At 33.4% G+C, this 25,664-nt stretch overlaps 1 protein-coding gene across 1 annotated transcript in view; it reads left to right on the top strand.

The window, feature by feature from the left end:
• Etnk1 (ethanolamine kinase 1) overlaps positions 1-25,664 on the top strand; it is a 64,274-nt gene that overhangs the window by 19,952 nt on the left and 18,658 nt on the right. The window contains exons 3-4 of the mRNA XM_027934185.2: positions 16,428-16,568; positions 20,485-20,627. Of these exons, the coding sequence (XP_027789986.1) occupies positions 16,428-16,568; positions 20,485-20,627 (284 nt within the window). The remainder of the gene's footprint in view (positions 1-16,427; positions 16,569-20,484; positions 20,628-25,664) is intronic.

Genomic DNA, 25,664 nt, shown 5'->3' with positions numbered 1-25,664 from the left:
AAATAAATGGTTGTATAGGAACAGCATTGCTGAAACTCAGGCTGTGAAGACTGTGGTGCACCTGCATTTGACACACACTGTGACAAAAAACACACCAATTAATGTCCAGTTGTTTCCCTGAAGTTTTGACCATGGCACTAGAATCTCTGAGAATACTATCTGAACAGGACTACTTTTTTTTTGGATATTCTCCATTTCAGGGGCCTGTCAAGGGTGTGGAGTGATATGTCAGCTGGAAGTTGGCAGACAACTGTTACCAATACTAGAAATTTTCTCTTGAACATAAAATTATAATTTTGTATGTATATTACTCTTTTTTTTTTTTTTGTACCAGATATTGAACCAAGGGGTCCTTAACCACTGAACTACATCTCCAGCCCTTTTTATTTTGAGACAGGGTCTTGCTAAGTTACCTAGGGACTTGCTAAGTTGCTGAGGCTGGCTTTGAACTTATGATCCTCCTGCCTCACCCTTCTAAGCTGCTGGGATTACACACTATATTGATTTTTGATGTTGTCAATTTTCTTGCTTACAGACAGTGGAAAAAAAAGTGTTCAAAAGATGAAAAAAAAAAAAAGGTGCTTAAGTCCAATACCATTTTACTGGTAGTCTTTGCTGCCTTTGTAAGCCTTACACTTCTTTTTTTTTATACATTGGTACTCCTGATTTGTCTTTAATATATCACATTTAAACTTTCAGTTTAAACTGGTGGATACCATCTGCCAGTGAGATCAGATTTAGAATTTTACTCCTTTTACTCCTCAGTCTCATGGTGGAAACTGGATATGTGGAACAGATTTTTTTCCTCTTTTATTGATGATAGTGGAAATTTGTGGAATGAGATGAAATGTTGAAATTCGACATTAGGCTGCTTACCTCTTTCATTAAGTGTACATTTTAGCCTGTGTGGTGGCGCATGCCTGTAATCCCAGCAGTTTGGGAGGCTGAGGCGGAAGGATTGCAAGTTCAAAGCTAATCTCAGCAACAGCGAGGTACTCAGCAACTCAGTGAGACCCTGTCTCTAAATAAAAAATACAAAATAGAGCTGGGGATGTGGTTCAGTGGTTGAGTGCCCCTGAGTTCAACCCCTGGTATGCCCCTCCACCAAAAAAAAATACATTATAGAGCCAGATTACCTCAACTTGGTGAGCTGAATGAATTTGGGCACAGTATTAAGCTTTGTGTGCCTTAATTTCCTTATCTAAAAAATTGGAATAATAATGTTGTTGTAAGGATTGAATTTATTAGTACAGAAGTGTAGGTTGGGTGTCCTTTATCCAGAATATCTGGGACCAGAAGTATTTCTCCAAATTTTGAAACATTTGCGTTTATATAAAGAGACACCTTGGGGATGGAACTTAAATGAATTTTGTGTTATATCATATTTAGACTTATGTTTCATATACAGCTTATACACATACCCTGTAGGTAATTTTATACATTATTTTTAGAATGTCCTTGACTTGACAGACTGACCCCCATCATGTTAGATCATGGTAGAATTTAGAATTTTCTACTTGTGGCGTCATGTTGGTCTTCAGTGTCAAATTTGGAATGGTGTTTTGGATTTTGGAAATTCTGATGAGGGGTACTCCACTTGTCTGTTTAAAAAGTTTAAAATATCATTTGGTATATGTTAAGTACTAGGTGTTAACTTTTGTAATATTCCCCCATGTCTTCTCAAATTTTTCTAAACTTCTGAAGATCTTCTAACAATTTAGATAGTAACTTAAAAATTATTAATATTACTTAGGCAAATTATCATGGCTAGGCCTTGTTCTTTGGCTTTATTATGCTTTTGGAAGCACTGTAGTTATTTATTTTTAGTACTGGGGATTTCACTCAGAGACATTTTAAAGTTGAAATTTAGCCAGATGCAGTGGCATGCTCTGTAATTCTAGCTACTCAGGAGACTGAGACAGAAGGATTGCTTGAGTCTAGAAGTTTGAGGTAAGCCTGGACAACATTAGCAAGACTTGCTTTCTTTCTCAGTGCTGGGGATTGAATTCAGGGCCTCACACATGCCAGGCTAGTGCTCTGCCACTTAACCACATACCCTCTAGACCCTATTTCTGAAATGACTAACTAAATAATTCATTCATAGCCATTTTTTTCCTTTTTGGTATTATTTACTTTCACATATAAAGTTCTGAAGTGCTAAAAGCAGCATACACATGTGGCAAAGCAAGTATTTATTGCTACTAACTCCCTCTCCCTTGTTTAAGACAGATAATACTAACTAGTATTGGAACTGTTTCCTCTTTAGCCAGGATTAGACCTCAGAATCCTTCCCAACTGTGTTAGCCAGGTTTCCATTGCTGTGCCAAAATATCTGAAAAAAAAAAAAAAAAAAAAATCAAAAGTAGCAAAGATTTCTTGTGGCTTATAGTTTTGGAGGTTTCAGTATGTGGTCAATTGACTTCTTGGTTTTTTTAGCCTGTGGGCAGAACGCCATGGCAAGGGAGCATGTGATGGAGCAAAGAGAAGCAAACTAAACGTGTAGACTTTTATTTTTTTGTCATTTCCTGATGACTCAGAAGCAGAGAGAGAAAGGAAGGGAGCTAGGGTCCCCAAAGTCCCCTTCAGGCATCTCCCCAATGACCCAACTTCCTTCTGTTAGGCCCCACCTCCTAAAGTTTCCACCACCTCCAACAGCTCCATCAGCTGGGGCCAAGCTTCAGCATGTGACTTTGTGGGGAACATCTAAACCATAACACAAACTAAGCAATTTTACTACTACTTGCTCTCCTTGAGAAATTTGTTTTGCCTTTTTAGTAGGAGAAAGACCACACAAAATTTACTATGTGCCTAAGTCATGGGAATATTAGAGTCCTATTTTGTCTATTCTTTTTTCTTTATTTTAACTTTAATGAAGAGATTGTTTGATATTAAAAATTTAAGATTTATTTTTTACTAATACTACATATGTTGGTAATGACTATATTATTATTAGTCTGTTAATTGTTGACAGAATTTATTCCATAAAGATTGGAGAAATGGGGGACTGGGGATATAGCTCAGTTGGTAGAGTGCTTGCTCAGCATGCACAAGGCCCTGGATTCAATCCCCAGCACCACCAAAAAGAAATATCGGAGAAATGACTTACAATATGAAGATGAGTAATATTTCTGTAATATAACATGAGCTGTACATTGTTAATAATCACTTTACATATATTAATAAACAATGCAAAACAACTCTAGGAGATAGGTAATATAATCACATTTAAGTAGATGAGAAAACTAAGCTGCAAAGATTTTAAGTAATTTGCCTATGATCATATGGCTAGTAAAGAAAACCAATGAGTAATTGAAGCTTTAGTTACTGAGAAAAGTTACTGAGCGAATATAAAGAGAAATATTTGGGCTTCATATATATATATATATTTTTATTTTTTAATAAGTGATATAATATAACAAATATTATATCACTTACTAAAAATAAAAAAAATTTGCAGATTTAAAGTGAATAACCAAGAAGTGAATGCAGACTTTTCCATTGATTTCCCACCTTTTTGTATAATTAAGTAGTAATTATTAAGACTATTGTAGAGTTTTCTTTCTTAACCAGAAATCTTTTCATAATCTTTTTAACCTCAAGTAGAAAAAATAACTATATAGTTGTCTCTTTGTGTCCTTGGTTGACTAATTCCAGGATCCCCCCCCCCCCCCCCCCCCGCAATAACAAAATCTGAATGCTCAAGTAAGTCTTTTATATAAAATTATAATCTACACATATTTTCCCATATATTTCAAATATTCTCTAAATTACTTATAATATCTAATACAGTGTTAGTAATATTATATAGTAATATACTATTGCTATATAAATAGTTATGATTTATTGACAAAATCATGGAATAATGATTAAAAAAAGTCTGCATGTTTAGTACAGGTGTGTAATCATCATAGGCCTTGCTATATAATATGTAAACAAGATACTAAGCAACTACTGCTCAGAGAACTGGAGAGAAAGTGAGGAAGATCTATGGAATTTTGGAATGTAACAGCAGGGTAATTCTACATATTTTATATGTGTGGATTCATTATAGTGCTTGGCACATAGTAAATTAGTTTTTGTTTTGGGAACCTTCTGGAATTATTTCTGAATATGTTTGATTTGTGATGGGCTAAATCTGTGGATGCAGGCTTGTGAATACAGAGGGTTGACTGTAGTTTTTGTCAAGAACACTAAAGTTACCAGGTGTGTGGTATGCATCTGTAGTTCTAGATGCTTTGAGAGACCAAGGAAGAGGGAATTGCACATAGGAGGCCTTCCTGGGCAACATAGTGAGACCCCATCTTAAATAAAACAAAAACAAGTCTGTATTATGATAAACTTTTTTTTATTTTTTGTGTTGGGGATGGAAATAAGAGCCTTGTATATGCTAGGCATACGATGAACTTTTTTAAAATATCAAATATATAAGTGAACAAACCATGGTTACAAGGCCCCAAAGAAAAGGTTAGAGATAGAGATGCACATTTGTTATGTGATTGTTTAGCTTTTTTTCCTTTAAAAAAATGAATTTTGTATATTTATGATAAAAGGAAACATGACTTATTAATAGGTTATTACCAATTTGGAGTTAGTTATGTCACATTTTGATCTCTTGTTATGAGCTTTGGGGCTTGAATATAGTCTTGGACTTTTAGGAAACTTGGTTGTTAGTCCAATTTGTTGGCTGCATATTAGACTGATTGATTGAGCTTTGACTCAAAGTCCACAGTACTCTGTGGCTCATTAGAGCATAGTTATATACTTATGATTAAGATTGTCTGCTTGGATAATGTAAAAGGCATTGGAATATGTTTGACCTAGTCTGGGGCAGGAAAAAGAAATTACTCCCCACTGTCTGAGTAATTTACCGTCTGTGACAGACAGTAACCTCACAGGAACGAATAATCTATGTAGTATACAAAGAACAGCAGAAAAGAATTTCAAAAAAAGTACAAGTAATTTACTGTGTATATGTGGGAAATTAGGAAATGGTTTACTAAGGTCATTTGAACTGGATTTTAAAGAACAGGGGCAGAACATAGAGGAGGTGAGAGAATGTTATTAGTAAAGATAACTAGTTAGACCAAGTTAGCAATTGTACTAAGCTAGTGCTTAATTAGTAATTTCATTAATGGAGATTTGTCATGATCTGTTTTGTTTGAACGTTTTTGTAACAAGTATTGCTGAGATTTTCAGAAAATTTTTAATATTAAAAAGCATTTAGGAATTTTCCCAAATTACTTTTCAGTATTTCTCAAAAATTTGCCTGTTTTGGGGGAATCTTTACTGAAGTTTAATTAAAAGCACCCAGTGACAGATGTAAAGGAAGAAATGTAGTTTGAAATTAATTGTTGCAGATTTATTAGAAAGCATGCTAGAGGTACTGTCATGGAACTGTCACATTTTGGGTTGCATGTAAAATTGGCCATTATTCCCTAAACAAAAAGCATAACAACTGTCTATATGCTATCACATTGTTTTTTTTAGGTATTATAAGTAATCTAGAGAGAATTTAAAGTATAAGCTAGGATTGTATATGATGTTTGTGATTCTGTATGATTGTATGTACGAATAACTACATCATTTTCTATATGAGGGACTTAATTGAACATCCAGAAAAACTGAATTGAATAATCTGGAGGTTCAGGGGTTCCTGGAACCATTCCATCTAAGTATTCCAAAGGATAATCATATAAATTCTGTTTTTTTCTATTTGAGTTTATTTAAAAAGATTATGAAAAGTTCTTTATTGCTGAGTTTTGAGTTATTTGTATATTTTTGATAATAATCCTTTATTGCATGTGTTTTACTAATATTTTCTCCTATGGCTGAATTTAGCTCAGTTGGAAGAGTGCTGTCTAGCATTGCAAGGCATGGGTTCCATCCCCAACACTGCAAAACAGTGTGCCTACCCCTCCTAGCAAAAAAAGCCAAACAAATATTCTCTCTGTCTTTTTATTCTCTTGGCAGTATCTTTCACAAAAAAAAAGTTTTAATTTTACTGAGTCCTGTTTATCAATTCTTTTGTGGATTTTGTCTTTTGATGTATCTAAAATGTCATCAATAAATCTGAAGTTCTGCTAATTTTCTTCTGTGTTTTTTACCCTAAGAGTTTTTTAGCTTTAAATTTTATATTTAGTTCCTTAAATCCTTTTTTGAGATAATTTTTATAGAGGGCATGAGGTGTATGTTGATTCATTTTCTGCTTCTGAATATCTAGTTGTTTAGCACCATTTGTTGAAAAAACCATATTTTTTTCATTGCATCACTTTTGCTTCTTTGTCAAAGATCAGTTAATTTTATTTGTGTGGGTCTGTTTCTGAGCTGTTTTGTCCCTTATCTGCTTATCCTTTTGCAAAGTCTACAGTATCTTATCTTTAAAGTCAGGAAGTGTCATTTCTCCAACTTTGTTTTTTGTCCTTCAACATTGTGATACCTATTCTGGGTCTTTTTCTCTCCATATAAACTTTCAGAGTCGTTTGGTATGTACAAAATAACTTGCTGGGTTTTTTATTTGAGTTCTTTTGAATCTGTAGATCAAGTTGGCAGTATTGAGTTTATCCATGCACATGGATTATCTCTCCATTTATTTAGTTATTTGATTTCTTTCATTATAGTTCATAGTACAAAAATCTTGTATTTTGATTTATATCCAAGTTTTTCATTTTTGGTGCAACTTTAAAAGATAATTCTGTTTTATTTTCATGTTCCACTTATTACTGGCATATAGAAAGTGATACTGGCATATAGAAAGTGACTTTTTTTTTCCTTTTGTGTAATCTGAATCAAACTCATGTCCCTGTGCTTGCTAGGCAAGCACTATACCACCGAGCCACATCCTTAATCTGGAAAGTGGTTGACTTTTGTGTATGAACCTCTATCCTTGCTATAATTCCTTATTTTAGGAGTTTTTTCATCAAACAATTTCTTCATAGGTAATCATATTATTTGCAAAGTAAAACAGTTTTATTTCTTCACATTCAATATTATATGTATGCATTGTGTTTAATTACATTGGCTAGAACTTCTAGTACAGAGTTAAGAAGGAGTGGTAAGAATGTGCTTGCATTATTCCTTAGTAGGAAAGTTTTGTTTCCTCATCATTAAGTAGTAGTGTGTAGATATTCTTTATAATTCTACCATTAGGGTTTTTTTTTTTTTTTTTTTTTTAATATGTATTCTTTATCAACTTGAGGAAGTTCTCCTTTCATATCTGTTTACTGAAGAATTTTTGATAAATGGATTTTGGATTTTGTGAAATATTTTTTTCCTGCATTTCTCAATAGGTGATGTTCATGTGATTTTTTTTTTTTTTTTTCCTTTAGCCTGTTGATGTGATGGATAATATCATTTGATTTCCACATGTTGAACCAGTCTTGCATATCTGGGATGTTCTACCTTGCATGATTTGTGATTCTTTTTATACTTTGTTGGATTTGGATTTTTCTAATATTTTGTATTTTATTATAAAAAGTAGGAAATAAGGGCTGGGGATATATCTCAATACACAAGTGTTTGCCTATCATATGTGAAGCCCTGCATTAAATCCCTGGTAATGGGGGTGAGGGGAGGAACATTAAAGGAAACATATTAATTAAGACATAAAAGTATTTTTTTTCTTTTTCATAAAAGTACTTTTCAGTTCTTCTTTTATACAAAATTTTACCTCTCCAGTTCTTTTTATCATATCAGTTCTTTTTCTGTTAACATTTTTTTAGTTGTAGATGGACACAATACTTTTATTTTATTTGTTTATTTTTAATATGGTGCTGAGAATTGAACTCAGGGCCTCACATGTGCTAGGCAGGTGCTCTAACTACTGAGCAACAACTCCAGCCCCATATTTTTCTTTCTTACTGTCTATACCTTTATTTTCCCAGTATTGGATATTGAACCCAGAGTTCCTCTACCACTGAGATGGCCCTTTTTTTTTGAAACATTGTCTTGCTAAGTTGCCCAGCCTGCCCTCGAACTTGGGATCCTTCTGTCTTAGCTTCTAAAATAGATGGGATTACAGGTGTGTGCCTCTGCACCCAGCTGTTTATAAAATTTGCTAATAGAAAATAAAGTGCCTTAGTCAGATTTTTTTTGAAGAACTATATCTTTTTTTAAAAAAATTTTTTGGTTGTAGATGGACACAATACCTTTATTTTATTTATTTATTTTTACATGATGCTGAGGGTCGAACCCAGTGCCTCACATTTGCCAGACAAGTGCTCTACCACTGAGCTATAACCCCAGCCCAAGAGCTGTTTCTTTTTTATAAACATTTTATTTTATTCAAAAAATATAAATTGTGGTAAATACACATAACAGAATTTATCATCTTAACCGTTTTTGAAGTATACAACTCAGTTGTATTACATTCACATTATTGTGCAGCTAATTTCCAGGAATCTTTTCATTCTGCAAGTCTGAATTTCTATATCCATTAAATAACAACTCCCTATTCCCCCTTTCCTCTAGACCCTGACAATCATCATCTACTTCATATCTCTATGAATTTGACTACTGTAGGTACCTCATGTAAGTGGAATCATACAGTATTTGTATTTTTGTGGCTGTCTTATTTCACTTAGCATGATGTCCTCAAGGCTCATCTATGTGGTAGCATGTTAGAATTTCCTTTTTAAAAAATTATTTATTTATTTATTTATTTTTAGACTGGGGATTGAACCCAGGGTCTTGTGCATGCTAAGCATAAACTCTACCACTGATTTTATATCTCTAGCTCAACTTTTCCCTTCTTTTTTAGGGCTTAAAAATATTAAGAATATTCCATTATATTATATGCTACATTTTGTTTACTCATTCATACATGAATGGACACTTGGATTATTTCCATTTTTTTTTAACTAATGTGAATAATACTTCTGTGAACAGAGGTGTGCAGTTATAGTTTTGAAGCCCTACTTTTTAAAAGTTTTTTTAAAAATACATACCTGTAATTAAAATTGCTAGATCATGTGGTCATTCTATTTAATTTTTTGAGGAGGCATCTTACTGGTTTTCATGTAGCTGCACCATTTTATGTTCTCATTAATTGTGTACAAGCGTTCCATTTTCTCCACATTCTTGCCAATAGTTGTTTTCTGTTCTCTTCCTTTTGTTTTTTGTTGATCACAGCCATCCTGATGAGTGTGAGATGGCATCATATTGTTCTTTGGATTTGCATTTCCCTAATGATTAGTGATGTTGAACACATATTCATATACTTAGTGGCCTTATGTTTATTCTTTGGATAAATGTCTGTTACCATCCAATTATAATTTTTTGTTTCCTTTTTTGGCGGGGGTTAATGGGGATTGAACTCAGAGGCACTCAACCACTTAGCCACATCCCCAGACCTATTTTGTATTTTAGAGACAGGGTCTCACTGAGTTGCTTAGTACCTTGAGATTGCTGAGGCTGGATTTGAACTTTTGATCCTCCTGTCTCAGCCTCCTGAGCTGCTGGGATTACAGGTGTGTGCCCCCACACCTGGCTGGATTGTTTCTTTTTGTTGAGTTGGGGTTTATAATATATTGTGAATAATTATCCCTTGTCAAATACAGATTCTTCTAGACTTACAAGAAGTTAATTATTCCTGATGAATTAATTATTAAGCTGAAACAATATTATTAGTTGTAAATTCTTTAACATACCCACCCTAGTGAACACTGTAGGTCAACAAACACAGCTCAGGGTGGAATATTGATTGTTCATCTTTAGTGATTATGTGGCCAACAGGGATCTGTTTGCTGCTGCTGCTCAGCATTGCATGAGAGTATCCTATTGCATATTGCTATCCTGGGACTAGGTCAAAATTTGAAGTATGGTTTATGCTGAATGTGTATCACTTTCACACTGTGTGAAAGTATTGTTGAAACTCAGAGATTTTCTATATGTCATTTGCAAATATTTTCTCTTATTCTGTGGGTTGCTTGTTTATTCTTTTGATGTTGTCCTTTGCACAGTTTTTAATTTTGATATAATCCAATTTACCAATTTTAATTTTGTGGCCTGTGCTTTTGGTGTCATATATAAATAAGTTTTTTCCCTCATGTTTTTGATTTTTTATAGTTTTAGGCTTATATTTAGATCTTTGATGTACTTGAGTTAATTTTTATATGTAGTGTAAGGAATGGATTCAGTTTTCTTTTTTTTTGCATGTAGATATTTATTTTTCCCATTTATTATCCTTTCTCCAATGGTCCCTAGTACCTTTGTTGAGTATCGTTTTGATTGGATATGTGTGAGTTTATTTCTGGGTTCTCTATTCTATTCTGTTTGTCTACATGTCTGTAGTTGTGCGAGTACCGTACTGTTTTGATTACTGTAGCTCTGTAATACATTTTTAAAAAATATTTATTTTTTTAGTTGTAGTTGGACATAGTACCTTTATTTATTTATTTTTATGTGGTGCTGAGGTTCGAACCCAGGGCCTCACATGTGCTAGGCCAGCACTCTACTGCTGAGCCACAACCCCAGCCTTGTAAAACATTTTTGAAAGTACAAATTGTACTATTTCCAACTTTATGCTTCTTTTTCTTTTTTTTTTTTTAATTTTTTAAATTTTTTATTGTTGGTTGTTCAAAACATTACAAATTTCTTGATATATCATATTTCACACATTGATTCAAGTGGGTTATGAACTCCCATTTTTACCCCATATACAGATTGCAGAATTACATCAGTTACACATCCATTGATTTACATATTGCCATACTAGTGTCTGTTGTGTTCTGCTGTCTTTCCTATCCTCTACTATCCCCCCTCCCCTCCCCACCCCTCGCCTCCCCTCTTCTCTCTCTACCCCCTCTACTGTCATTCATTTCTCCCCCTTGTATTATTTTTCCCTTTCCCCTCACTTCCTCTTGTATGTACTTTTGTATAACCCTGAGGGTCTCCTTCCATTTTCATGCAATTTCCCTTCTCTCTCCCTTTCCCTCCCACCTCTCATCCCTGTTTAATGTTAATCTTCTTCTCATGCTCTTCGTCCCTACTCTGTTCTTAGTTACTCTCCTTATATCAAAGAAGACATTTGGCATTTGTTTTTTAGGGATTGGCTAGCTTCACTTAGCATAATCTGCTCTAATGCCATCCATTTCCCTGCAAATTCTATGATTTTGTCATTTTTTAATGCAGAGTAATACTCCATTGTGTATAAATGCCACATTTTTTTTATCCATTCGTCTATTGAAGGGCATCTAGGTTGGTTCCACAGTCTTGCTATTGTGAATTGTTATGCTTCTTTTTCAATGTGATCTTAGCTAATCAGGGAACCTTGAGTTCATGTGAACTTTAGGATAGATTTTTCTGTTTCTGCAAAAATCATCTTTGGGATTTTGATAGAGATTGCATTGAATCTGTAGATCTCTTTGGGTTAGGTTGTGTTGTTTTAGCAGTATTGTTTTGCAATCCATAAACATAGAATGTGTTTTCATTAATTTATGTACTAAATTTTTTAAAGCAACATTTTGTTGTTTTTGGTGTAAAAGCCTTGTATTTTATTCTTTATGATGCTATTGTAAATGGGATTTCTTTTTGTTCATTGTTAGGATAAAAATGCAACTGATTTTTGCATGTTGATTTGTATCCTGCAGCTTTGCTGAATTTTGTTTATTAGTAAAAACTATTAATTTTTGTAATGGAAGCTTTCCTAACAAATTGCATGTTTTTCTTAAGCTCAGTTTGCCAGAAATTTTAATGAGTTTGGTGCTTAGAATTAGGACATACTTAATTTTTAAAATCTCTTACCAAAGCCTAGTTTTAAATATGTAGGTAATATGGTTTAATTGGACTCAGTTGTGTGGTTTAAAAATTAAATTTTTTCTTTTGCAGTTCTGGGGATTTAACTGAGGGCCACACACATAGATGCTAGATAGGTGCTGTAACCATTGAGCTACATCTCCAGATCCTATAATTGTTATTTACATATGGGGATTTATTGTAAATAAGTTGCCTTCATTTCTGTTATGGTCTGAATGTTTGTACTCAAAAATGTTTTTGTTGAAGCCTCATTCCCAAAGCAATAGTATTAAGAGTTACCAGAGGTTAAACCCAGCGTGTTTAACCACTGAGCCATATCCCCAACTCTTTTTTAAAAATATTTTACTTTAGAGACACAGACTCACTAAGTTGCTTAGGACCTTGCCAAGTTGCTGTGGTTGGCTTCAAACTCATGATCTTCCTTACCTTTTAGGGGTAATCAGTCATGGAAGAGAAACCTTCCTGAATGAAATTATTGCCCTTATTAAAAGAGGCCTGAGGAAGCTTGTTCATTTCTTTGACCATGTAAAGGTGCAGCAGTAAAGTGGCAAAAACCCTTACCAGACATGGTGGAATCTACTAGTACCTGGATCTTGTACTTCCCAACTTCTAGATCCATGAGAAAGAAATTTCTCTCTCTCTCTTTTTTTTTTTTGGTATTGGGGTTTGAACTCAGGGACATTTAACCACTGAGCCACATCCCCAGTCCTTTTAAAAATATTTTATTTAGAAACAGGTCTCACTGAGTTACTTGGGCCTCACTAAGTTGCTGAGGCTGGCTTCGAACTTGTGATCCTCCTGCCTCAGCTTCTTGAGCTGCTAGGATTACAGGCATCTGCTAAGGTGCCTGACTATTTGTGTTATTGTTTAAGACACTCAGTCTTAATGATGTTTTTGTTATAGTAGCCTAAAAGTACTAAAACACTTTGTTAATTTTGCTATACAAAAGATAAAAAGACTAGTAGTTCTGAAATCTGTAGAAATTGACTTAAATTCTAGACTTTGAGAAAAAACTGAAACTAGAAGTGGCTTTCTTACATAAGAAATAAGCAGTATTTCAAATGAATGATTATTTTGTATAAGAAAATACTAGTTTTCCTATACGACTGTAAGGAAATTATATTACCAGAGATAACAGAAAATTCAAAATAAGTTTTTTTTAATAAGTTGTTAATAGACCTTTATTTTATTTATTTATATGCGGTGCTGAGCATAGAACCCAGTGCCTCACACATGCCAGGCAAGTGCGCTACTGCTGAGCCCCAGCCCCAGCCCCTCAAAATAAGTTTTAATCAACCTTATGATGAGTCTGATAGTGGAAGAATCCCTTGGTCTTACGGTAAATTTCTCAGTGCACTGTGCCGAGTCTGTTGCCAGAATAACTGGCTCTAATTCATAAGATATTATGTTAAGTATCTTCTAAATGCTGAGTGTTAGAATAAGTAGAATAATAAGACATGGTCTTTGCTTCTTGAAGTATAACTTAGTCATAGTGTTAGAGTAATAGTAAAAATAGCAATCTAGTATTATTAGAGATTAACATAGTAACAGTATTATGGTATATGTATTATTAGAGATTATATAGTAATAGTAACAGTGATAATAATGATTACTATTACTATCATTTAATATTAATAATATTAAGTTACTATTATTACTGTTATATTATTGCTGCTATTCTATTCTGAATTTATAGTAAAATATTGCCTAGCATATCAAATAACATGCTGATACATTTTTACCTAATCACATTACACATTATACTATTTAATATTAACTTTGCATGTTATGTAATTAATTTTATTTTTAAAATGCATTTATAATTAGGGCAAATGTTGATATTTATAGAAGATATTGAACACTAGTTGTTAAATTTTGATGTCTATTTTTGCAAAAATTAATTATGCTATATTATGAGGATCACAGATAATGTAAGTCTTTTCTGTCAGATTAGGCATGTATCACCTTATTCAAAAAATGTTTTTAAGGTGTTATATAACACTAAATGTCAGAATTCCAGCCATAATTTTTGAAATTTATTTTGAGGAGTAACTGTATTTGAGAATTTTTTTTTACACAATCACCTATTTGAAAAATTTTGCCTCTATAGTTTATAGGCATTTATTCTTTATATTACTGTAACTGAGGAAATTGATATGAAATGGGATGTTAGCCTGTGGGATGTATTGTATATAATTTTGAATGTGAAGTTCATGTCATTATTAAATATAAAAGTTTAAATTAGATTTTTTTGAAAATATTTTAGTTGTTGATAGACCTTTATTTATTTATATGTGGTGCTGAGAATCAAACCCAGTGCCTCACATGTGCCAGGCAAGTGTACTACCACTGAGCCACAGCCACAGCCACCTGCTGCCCCCCCTTTAAAATATTTTTTTAGTTATTGTAAATTAGATTTTTATGTAGTTGTTTTTTCTTGGTACTAAGGAACATGTGCTATTAAATCTGAAGGAGAACTTAAAAACTATATAATTGGGCCAACTCTTTTGTTTTTCTTATAAGGAATCAGGGAAAATAAATTATTTGCTTAAGTTCAGGTCGCAAATACAATGGCTCAATGTAACTCCAACTAATTTTGTGCACTGTTATAGGTATATTCTATATTGGATAGGACTTGGCTTTTGTGTCAGATTATCAGTTCAAATTCTGGCTCAGCCCTAGTTAGCCAGCCTTCTGCCAGAAAAGTCAAGGCACTGAAAATTAATTGATATTTTCTATTAGTGGCTATTCATACTTAATAGATTCCATTCACATGTAAGGACTTTTGAAGTTGTGGCCATACTATTTTATCCCTTTTTGAAGTATTTACACTAGAATTGTTATTCTAGTCACTCTAGATGAGCAAGTGGACTCCTTCTAAAATCATGTTTTACAGTTTGTGAGTCAGGGTCTTCTATATCCCTGGGGGGGGGGGGGTAAAACAATGAAAAATAACAGTATTACTCATTTGCTTTTAAAAAGCATAGCAAATAAAATTTGTTGGATTTAAAGACCTTTTCTGATCTGTCACCCATCTCCTGAATTATCTGTCTCACTTGTTCACTAAATAGTTCTGTGACCTTAGATTTTGTTGGCAGAGGTTGCTTGAGTTTTATGTAATGCAGATTGTTTGTTTCTTTAAGTCGCCTGTTTCCCCCTCTTTCAAGTTTTCAAACCAGTTATTACAGCTTAAAATGTGTGTGTGTATGTGTATGCACATATGTAGTCATATTTTCCTTTGTTTTGATTTTATTACCACCTGCCTTTTTTGTCAAGTTACCTGGTGCTTTAGTACTGTAAGTTCAGTTGTGCATTGCTTCCTATGCACATATGAGACTGACATAAAAATAGATTTCTTTCTATATTCTGAATAGCATTAATGAATGCAGGATCAATTCTCTTTGGCTTAGGTTGGGTAGTCACTGTGGCCTATGCGATGAAATGTTCTGGGCAAGTCTTGGTTATATGTTTACTCCTAAATTTAGTAGTGCAAATGGGATACAATTATTTCAGTAAGCTCTATAAGAACCATTTGAACTCAAAAAATGAGGGAAATGGGAACTTCTAAGGAAAGTCAGGATTCTTATTACTAATAACTAGGTAGATTAGAACAATAGTGTTTATGATAGTATAAAAATCTTATAAAATTATGCTATTAGATCACAGGTTAGTGAGTGATTACTTTAAAGTCATTTGGGAAGCTTTTAAATATCTTGGGTCGATGCCCTGACTGTACCCTGGACCAGTAAAACCAGAAATTCTGCAAGTAATATAAAATTCCTCAGCAATACTATGCAAATAAGAAGGAGGTGGACAGAGTTGATGGAGTATTTAGTTAGCAAGGGTTCAATAAGAGGGGTATCAGAGAAGTTCCTGTGGGTGAAGCATGATCCCATAGCCCGCAGGGAGGCCTCACAGCCAGGAAGGGACTTACAGTTTAGGAAGTCATGGAGTAATCTCCAGTCTGGAAGGAGACCCAGGAAGAAGAAAATGAAGCCTGGGATTCAAGCCCAGTTTCATAATGTATATTGAAAATCTAAAGAACCAGGATCTGTTCCTGCTAGCTTCAATGGATGTTTGTCTAGAGCAGTAGTTTAGGAGTCTGATTCACCAGTGGATTGCCCATTAGTTAGTCAGAAGTGAAGACAAATGCTTCAAAGTCACTTAGGGTCCTCAAATGATGAATCTGACCCTCTCTTGAGTCGTGGCACCATAACTTAACAAAATTATTCTGTGATACTTATTAAGTGTGATAAAGTTGATTTTACCATCACAGTAGGTATAGGGACCACAGCAGTGGGATTTTACAGTAGTTTGGGAAAAGAGATTGGGCTCAACTCCAGTAGAAATTCATAGCCAAGTGAGCAGGATGGGTGAGGTCGGTGGATCAAAAATTGCTGAGGTTGCATCAAGAGTAAGGGGCATTCTGGCTAAACTAGCCCAACACGTAGCTGATGATAGAGGATAAAAAAAAACCTCATCAGTGGTAGATATTGAGGGTATCTGACTTAGCAGGGTTTGTCTGCTAAAACTGAATTTTATAAGGAAATGCATGGAAATACCTAGGAGACATTTGAGAAGCCTGACTAAAGGTTAGTTAAGTGAAAAACCTATGGCAATAGATATAAACTTTATGATGCTAATTTTTTTCTTTTATGCTGTTTTATTTTAAATAGGCTGATAGCGCGCCAGCTTGCTAAAATCCATGCTATCCATGCACATAATGGCTGGATCCCAAAATCTAATTTGTGGCTCAAGATGGGAAAATATTTCTCTCTCATTCCCACAGGATTTGCAGATGAAGACATTAATAAAAGGTAAAACTACTTTCATATTTGCAATTGTTTTCATCGCTTTGCTCTATAATAGGGACTAAAAGGTAGTAATTACAGTGTTTCTATGTATTAAAATTTGATTTTGTTTATCTCTGCGTTGAAGTTTAAAAAAGCTTGATTCTTTGACTTTCAAATGACATTACAAAAGTAACTACCTCTCTATCCCCCTGAAGATCCTGCCCACCGAAGGGGGAGGGTACACAAAGGGGCAAGAAACAAATATTGAGCACATATTTAGAAATAATTATAAAGATCATTATGAATGCATACATTTTTGCCTATTATGAATTTTCCATAGAGGCTTTTTTAAAAAAATTCTTTTTAGTTCAAAGTTGTTTTGAGAAAAGACAGATCTACTTTGGGACAGTATGGTAATATTGGAACATGGATAAGTTTCGGTTGTCTTAGTTTACAAATGCCAGATAATGAATATTAACATTCATTTGTTGGAGTCTTACACAGCTTTTGTAAGACTGACTTCCCAGGTTGCAGCTGACTACAGTATTTCCTTGATTTCTACATTAAAAAAATTATATATCAGTATTTAGAATCTAAATAATATGAATGTATTTTTATATAGTATGGTTATTACTGATAAAATTAGAAATTTTTATTATGTTCTTTATATCTAAAACATGTGAAGGCTGTATCTTTGTGTTTAGAAAGTCTTTGTTTTTTAAGAACATGTAGGCAAGCAGGACTTTTAAATTTTTTTCCTTGTTTGCTGCGTTCCCGGCGACATAAACACTCAGACTTTTCGCCCACCTAGGGACTCTATTTGCCAGGTTGCTCTGGCAACCTGACTAAAACAGGGGGTCACTCCAGGGGAACTGGGCTAACTGGGCTGCACAAAATAACCACACAAGAGACAGAAATACCTTTTTCTTTGGGGATGCTGTGACAGCTTCTCTGACCTTAAGGGTCCCCAGAAAGAAAGAGCACATGCTGACCCCTTTTATTGAGGAGAAGCTATTCAAATGAGGCAAGGGGTCAGGTTTCAGGGGGCTGAGTTCAGCTTCATGTCGTCTGCTGTCAGCAGGTTGACTGACATCTAGGTAGGCCACACCCAAGGGCACAGTAAGAGAAGGGAACATACAAAGGACATTTCCATGGAACATTCTGTCCTAAACAGGGCAAGGGGTAATATTACAAAAGAACAGGTGAGCATAGCTCCACCCATGGGAATGTGGAAAGACATGCCCATGCAGGAAGACACAGTGGCTCGCACCCTAAAAATTGTGGCTATCGTCTGGGTTACCTAGGCAACCAGATCACAGAGTGACCTACGACAATGCCACACCAACCAGAAGGGGAGATAAGATGTGGTCATGTGCTAGCTGGCCTCCCACATTGTTTCTTTTTGTTTTTATAGTTTATTAGGGAAAAATTGTCCTCAAGTTTAATTATTTCAAAGTTTAATTTGATCTGCTCTGTGTGGTTGGCCCTCTGTTTCTATAGGCTCTGTACCCACAGATTCAACCAACTACACATCAAAAATACTTGAAAAAAATTACTTCTGTACTAAGATACATTTTTTTTGTCATAGTTCCCTACACAATACAGTATAATAGCTATATATCATTTACCTTATTATGTATTATTAGTAATCTAGAGATGATTAAACATAGGAGAGTATGTGCCTAGGTAAGGGACTTGAGTTGAGCATCTGTGAATTTTGGTATCCTGGAACCAATCCCCTGCAGATACTGAGGGACAGAACTGTATGTGTTTGTATTTGTAAGTGGTTTGTCAATGTTGGAATTTCATAGGGATATTATATTCCTCAAGCTAGAATAGGCAAACTTTTGGAAGTATGTGTAGTGTGTTGATATTATGGAAGCCACAGCATAAAAATAGACAATTCCTTCTTGAAATAGCCATTTTATTGAAAGATTTTTGGGGAAGCCATTTTAAAATAATGAGGTGGCCAAGCATGGTGGTGTATGCCTGTTCCAGCTACTTTTGGGAGGCTGAGATAGGAGGATCACAAGTTCCAGGCTAGTCTGGGCAACTTGGTGAGACCCTAGCTCTAAATAAGAAAAATGAAATGTTCTGGGGATGTATGTAGCTTAATGGTATATCCCTTAGCAGAGTGCGAAGGAGAGAGGTAAATGATGATGATGAACCAAGAGTTTTTTAATTTTTAAAGATAATGCAGAGTTGAAAGAGTACAGTATTATGTAGATTAAGAGCCTAAGACTTGGATCCAGATTGAGATCATATCCTAGTTCTGCCAGTAGGCATTTCTGCTGTGTAACATTGGGTAAATTATCTTAACTCATTTCCTCTTCTATAAAATGGAAATAAAAATAGTTTTAGATAAAGTGCTTAATTAAAACAATGCCTGGCTTCATAAGTGCCAAATTAAAACTATTATTATTATTCAAAGGGGATTATTTAGGTCTTTTTTTGCATGTGGTACTGAGAATAGGATGGAATCCTAGGTGAGCTCGTGACTCTGCGCTATATACCTAGCCCTTCAGGTTGGTTTTGAGACTCTCTAAGTTACACTTTAAAGTCTGTATGGTTAGTGAAACTTTGGAAAAGCAAGTAGTGTACCGTGGTAAATAAGAGAGAGAAAACACTCTGCTTCAATAGAAAATACACAACTAGAACAAAAACAATTAAAATTCCCTTTTGTTTGTGAATGATTATAATTAGCTTGTTGATAATCTTTATAATCCTTTGAACCCTGTTATTTCCATTCAACTCCGTACTTTTTTTTTTTTTTTAAATTCTGGAATAGTCATTCCATTTTGAAAGGAACTTGTAAGAATTACTTTTAGAAGTTATTTATAGAGAACAGTGCAGTAGTGGGGAAAATACATACAGTTCAGTCATGTAAAAAAGTTATATTGTAAAATGGAAAACTAAGGAATAATTTGAGAGATTATAGAGAAAGAATCAAGAGAACTTGACAAATATTAAGAAGGAAAAGAGTAAATCAACAGCAGTCATCACCTGATGATACTGTTGAGGAATTTAGTAGCCCATTTTTGTCATTTCATTTTTATCAAATTAATACAAATGTAGCATAATAATTAGTATCAAAGAGTATAGAATGAAAAGCCACAGTTTCTAAGTTTCTCTCCTCATGCTGCCCTGCCCTTTCTACTCTCACAATTTTAAGACATTTTCTCGTGAGTTTGTTGTTCACATAATTATATAATATGAATGTACTTATATTTCCTGAATTATTAATGGTACACAATAATCAATTGATTTTTCTGGAACTTTACCTGTTTATATTGCATTCACTCTTCATAACTTAAAGTAGATATTTTTAATTTTTAAATAGTTTTTATAACTTTAAATAATATTCTTAAAACTTTTTATTAAATTCTTTGTTGTATTTTTTTATTCATAAAATGGAGATAAATGCAGAATATTTAGAATAATATTTAGTAAATGTTAACAGTTAGCTATTTATGTTACTCTTTCCTCCAATTTTGTAATTATAAATCTTATTTTTCTGCCCAACTTTTTTTTTTTTTTTTTTTTTGTGGTACTAGGGATAGAAAGGGTGCTCTGAACAACATCCCCAACCCTTTTTATTTTATTTTATTTTTTTATTTTGAGACAGGGTCTTGTTATTTGCTGAGGCTGGCCTGGAACTTGTGATCCTCCTGCCTCAGCCTCCCAAGTAGCTGGGATTACAGGTGTGTGTCCTTGCCCAACTCTGCCCTACATTTTAACTTTGGCTTTGTTTCTTTTTATGCATATTTTAGTTTATTATAAAGATCTTCTGTATTTCAGCTTTTGGAATACATTGATCTATTAATTCAGGAGCATGTCTAATTAAATGGAAATAACTTACTTAAAATAGATATTAATCCTTAAACTTGAAAAAAATGTCATTAAGATAAACAAAGTATAACTCTTCTTTTAAAACTAAAAGGTTCCTAAGTGATATCCCAAGCTCTCAGATTCTTAAGGAAGAGATGACTTGGATGAAGGAAATTCTTTCCAACCTGGGCTCTCCTGTTGTGCTTTGCCATAATGACCTATTGTGTAAGAATATAATCTACAATGAGAAACAAGGTAGGTATTTGATATTAGCAGTAAGTAAAATTGACTGCTTCTATGTTCTTAATGGTTCTTTGTATTAATAACAATAAATGCAATTCAAATGTAAGGATTAAAAACATTCACAAAGCCTGTAAAGAATTTCTTTTAGGTTATAAAGTCATGGTAAAATATTTTTAAAAATTGGTTGGTAAGAAACAGTTTATGGTTCCTTTTGGATTTTTACGTGTATAATGATTAAATACTGTTTTCACATATAATTCTGAAACCTGTTTGAGGTTTTATGATTTTAAATTATACCTGCTTGTAATGAGGGTTGTAGAAAATCAACAAATTGACATTGTACTGCTTTGTTTTCATATTTACAGAAAATTTCCCACAGTATTGTTAAAGACAGCAGTATTAGAAACAAGTGTGGTGTAGGTTTTCTACTACCTGTTTCTTATGCTGATTAGTTAGACATTTTGATGCTAAGGAGAGAGCCAGAAAGGGAGAAAATGTTATTTGAATTTACCCAAATTTATATCTACTAAAGTAATAATCAAGAAGCTTTGGTAATAGCTTTTAACATTTTTTGAGTTAGAAATTGATACTTTTTGGTGGAATGTTTTTTGTGAGTGTTCATATCTTGCTGTGTTCGAATTTTCTCTGTTTTCATATCTAAGAAACATTTGATTGTATTATATCATTGGGTAAAGTGGATTGAGGTTTGGTTGCTAAATAATAGATGCCCTTCAAATACTAAATTGAAAGTTAAAAATACAATTTTGTTTAAAGAATTAATATTAATTAAAAGTATATTGAAACTATGAAGCTATTGCTTTTCATAGGAAACTGGTTTTTAAAGATATTTTAGATGGAAGACCATATTTTTAATCCAAAGTGTGCTGTTGTGAATATACTAAAGCCAAAGAATTCTCATTAACATGGTCAAAATCATGTTGAATTATTACTATGACCCCTTTTATCATATTATAAGTTTAGACTATTGTAATATAAGGGTTATTAATATTAATAGATGGCTTCAATGTGAAAACCAACCAAAGCAACACTGTCAGAGATGGTAGATGTAAGCACATATTTTAAAGAACGTGTTTATATTATGCTTGTTATGTTTAAAAAAAATTTTTTTAGTTGTAGATGGACACAGTATATTTTTTTTAATGTGATGCTGAGGATCGAACTCAGTGCCTCATGCATGTGAGGCAAGCACTCAACCACTGAGCTACAACTACAGCCCAATGTTTGATATCATGGATTATAGAGTATGTCTTTTGAAAACATAATGAGCCTACATCTTTATCTTGAAGCATCTTAAAATTTTTATGTGGTATCCTTTTTTATTTTAAACTTCAGTACATCCTAAAACATTGGGTACGTGACAGTGTCCATTAATGAGTTGTTGTATTATTACATATGATTATCATAGTATATATGTATTACATTATTAGTAACCAAATCTCAATGCCTTTTGTGAGAAAAAAGCATTAGTTATGCATTAAAGCAATGTATTAGCTTTTAAGTTCAGTTCAAGACCTAATAACACCTTATAACAGAATTTCAAGTGAGGGACTCATCTTACATTTGAAGTGGACACTCAGCTTTATTTTTAACTGCAAGTTAATCAAAGACGATCTATTATTTCCTTTGGAATATAATTTTCACCTTTCATATTTTTGTTTTTATGAGTTTCTTTTGCATATTCATTTCATAGAACAAACTTGTTTATAAAACAAAAAATAAGGGACCAAAAAAATCAGATTACTTTGCCTTAGGTATTTTAATTTTAACAGTTGCCTATATCTAAACTATTCAGTTATATGGAAAATTCCTGTATTTTCAAATAAAATCTTCATGCTTCAATTGGTTTTTTAAGAGGTCAAGGTTGTCTTTTATTTTATTTTTTTTAAAAACAAAGAGTTAAATGAATCATCATTTTGTGTCTTGATTTTTCTCTGCTACACAGAATAAATTTTACAGCTCCACAAATGTAACTATTTTGATTCATATTATTAGAGCTCACCCTTTTTCAGAAGTCCATGTTGTACCATTTGTTTCTTCTTTGTGGTTATGTTTGTGTGCTAGTTTTGGAAAGGTGGTATTTTTTCCCCCCATTAGCAGTCAGTTTTATAATGTTGTTTGGAAGCTAATTTGGACCTCGTGGCATCCATTTGAAAAATACAGTCAGTTCATATATAATTAATTGATATATAAGCATACTCTATGTCCCATCATGTTATATACACGACATTAAAAAACTTCTACAGAATCTTATAGGACACTTACAAAATTGCTCGATTTAAGTTTTCATAGCTGTCCTATGAATAGGACAATGGGACATGGATTTTGAGAAAGAAAATATAATTTGAATGCTCAGTTAAAATATCAAGAAACTATGGTAAGAATTTTATTCAAGTCTTTAATAATAGATTTCAAATTAGGAGCTCATGATCTTGAGGTAATATAACCATATTATTTATTTGAGTCTTTAGTTGTAAGTAGAAGATACCATGCCTCATATTCTATAAATTAAGTAAGCTTAATGTACAATTAAGTAAGTTTAATTCACATAAGTGATTGTAGCATAGATAATTTAGTTATGGCAATAATCTCAGAAAGGTTTATTAAAACTACAGATGTGATGGGGCTGGGGTTGTGGCTCAGTGGTAGTGTGCTTGCCTAGCATGCATGAGGTACTGGGTTCGATTCTCAGCACCATATACAAATAAATAAAGGTCCATCAACAACTTAAAAAAAAAGAAACCTACAGATGTGGACTGCAAAGCTATTTACCTTTTTAACTGGTTACCTAAGGAGCCAACTTGAATCTTTTGAGATTGAGATAATTTCCACATAGAATTCTTTTTTTTTTTTTTAATTTTTTATTGTTGGTTGTTCAAAACATTACATAGTTCTTGATATATCATATTTCACACTTTGATTCAAGTGGGTTATGAGCTCCCATTTTTTCCCCATATCCACATAGAATTCTTAATTAAATTGTATATTAGATTCACAGACATATTTGATTTGTTGTTCTCTTTACCTCATTCGTGTGATTTGACCTGAAGGCCTTACTATTTTATTACCTACCTTGTGAGATTCAAATAGATAAAAAAGTAATGGATGAGAGCTCAGTGGTAGAGCACTTGCCTAGATGGATGGCTAAGGCCCTGAGTTTGAGCCTCTGCAACATTGTTCTTTCCCAAAACACAAAAGATGAAAGCCAAGGGGCTGTCCTTAGATGGCATCAAGTTCAGTATTTCTCCATAAAATGTTTGAGACAATTTCTCTCAGAAGTGCAAATTTTAGACAGACTTAAAAATTTTTACAGGACCATCTTGAAAGTCTGTGTCTCCTATATCTATATCTTTATCTCTATCTGTGTGTATTTTTTATTTTTATTTTTACAGTACTGTGAATTGAACCAAGTGTGCTCTACCACTGACCTATATACTCTCAGTTCTTTTTTATTCTGAGATAGGGTCTTTCTGAGTTGCTGAGGATAGCCTGGAGCTTGTGATCCTCTTGCCTTAGTCTCCTCAGTGCATGGGCAACCATGCCTGGCTCTGTGTGTATTTTTTTTTTTTTTTAATATTTATTTTTTAATTTTAGGTGGACATAATATTTTTTATTTTATTTTATTTTTTTATATGGTGCTGAGAATCGAACCCAGAGCCTCAGGAATGCTAGGCGAATGCTCTACCACTGAGCCACAACCCCAGCCCCTCTGTATGTATTTTTAAACCATAATAGTTCAGATTTTCTGTTTTAACTAGAAAAATCTCCAATAAAGGATGTATTCAAGCTTAGTTACAACCAAGAAAAGTTATAGATTTTGGAAAAAGAATATTTCAGTCACTTGAAGTAAATGGTATATAGACCAATTGTTTTATCCTTTTAGAAGTATTTAGATTTGATTTTTGACTATTTACTTCAGAATCTCCTGGGGTATTTGGCAAAAGTGCAGATTTCTGGGTCCCATCCAAGGCAAACTGAACAAGAGCTTCTATAGGTAGGCTTAAAAATCTGCATGTTTAACAGCTTCCCAGGCAGTTCTTTTACTATTGATAGTATAGAATTTGTGTTTGCTTTATTTTTAATTTAGAGATAATGTGACTTAAGATGGTTACTGATAAAATTTTAGATTTAATGCACATAAAATATATAAGACAGACCAAGCACTTAGCAGCTCTCAGTTGCGATTTTTTCCCTTAAGGAGTTAATATGTCTTTTAGGCTTTGTAATCATACTGTGGTCTCCATTAAATATATTCAACTCTATGTTATAGCATGAACATAGTCATAGGCACTATATATACATAAACAATATGCTAACTCGTATATTATCTATACAGTATGCATTTTATAAAATGTGTCTGGTTATGACAAAGTGAAATTCACTAATTTACTACTCACTGTGATTAGTAGATTTATGGCTTATAGGTGTGAGATGATAACTTGTTTTATCTTTGTGCAGTTTTTTCTATCTTAACTGTAACTAGGGTGATTAATATAAAAAATTTAAAAAATGTGTAGATGGGAGTATATATGTTCCTATGCTTTAAAAAATTTTTTGTAGTTGTAGATGGACAGAATGTCTTCATTTTATTTGTGGTGCTAAGAATTGAACCCAGTGCCTCACACATACCAGGCAAGTTGCTCTGCCACTGAGCTATAGCTCCATCCCTATTTCTATTCTTTCTTAACTATAATTAGGATGATTAATTTAAAAGTGTATAGGTAACATTCTTACACAGTGCATTCAAAGACTGTAAGCATCATGCAGTTTGACCTTTTCACGTACAAATGTTACAGGAAATGATGCCTCTGTTTGTTCTCACCATGTCAGCTGATAGGATTGAAGAATATGTGAGAAGACTGAGCTTAATTTCTAAAATGGATGATAGCTCTCAAGATTTTTGAAAAGTCAGTGCTAGGAATTAGGTGGTTGATAAACAGTGGCCCATTCCTTGCCCAAAAAGATAGGAAAAGAACACTTAATGATTATGATAGAATTTGAAATAAATAAGAAAACAAAAAGCAGTGGTTC

The sequence above is a fragment of the Marmota flaviventris genome, chromosome 3, assembly GCF_047511675.1.
Source record: "Marmota flaviventris isolate mMarFla1 chromosome 3, mMarFla1.hap1, whole genome shotgun sequence".
In the NCBI taxonomy this organism is placed as follows: domain Eukaryota; kingdom Metazoa; phylum Chordata; class Mammalia; order Rodentia; family Sciuridae; genus Marmota; species Marmota flaviventris.
This window is presented reverse-complemented; position numbering and strand designations above follow the sequence as displayed.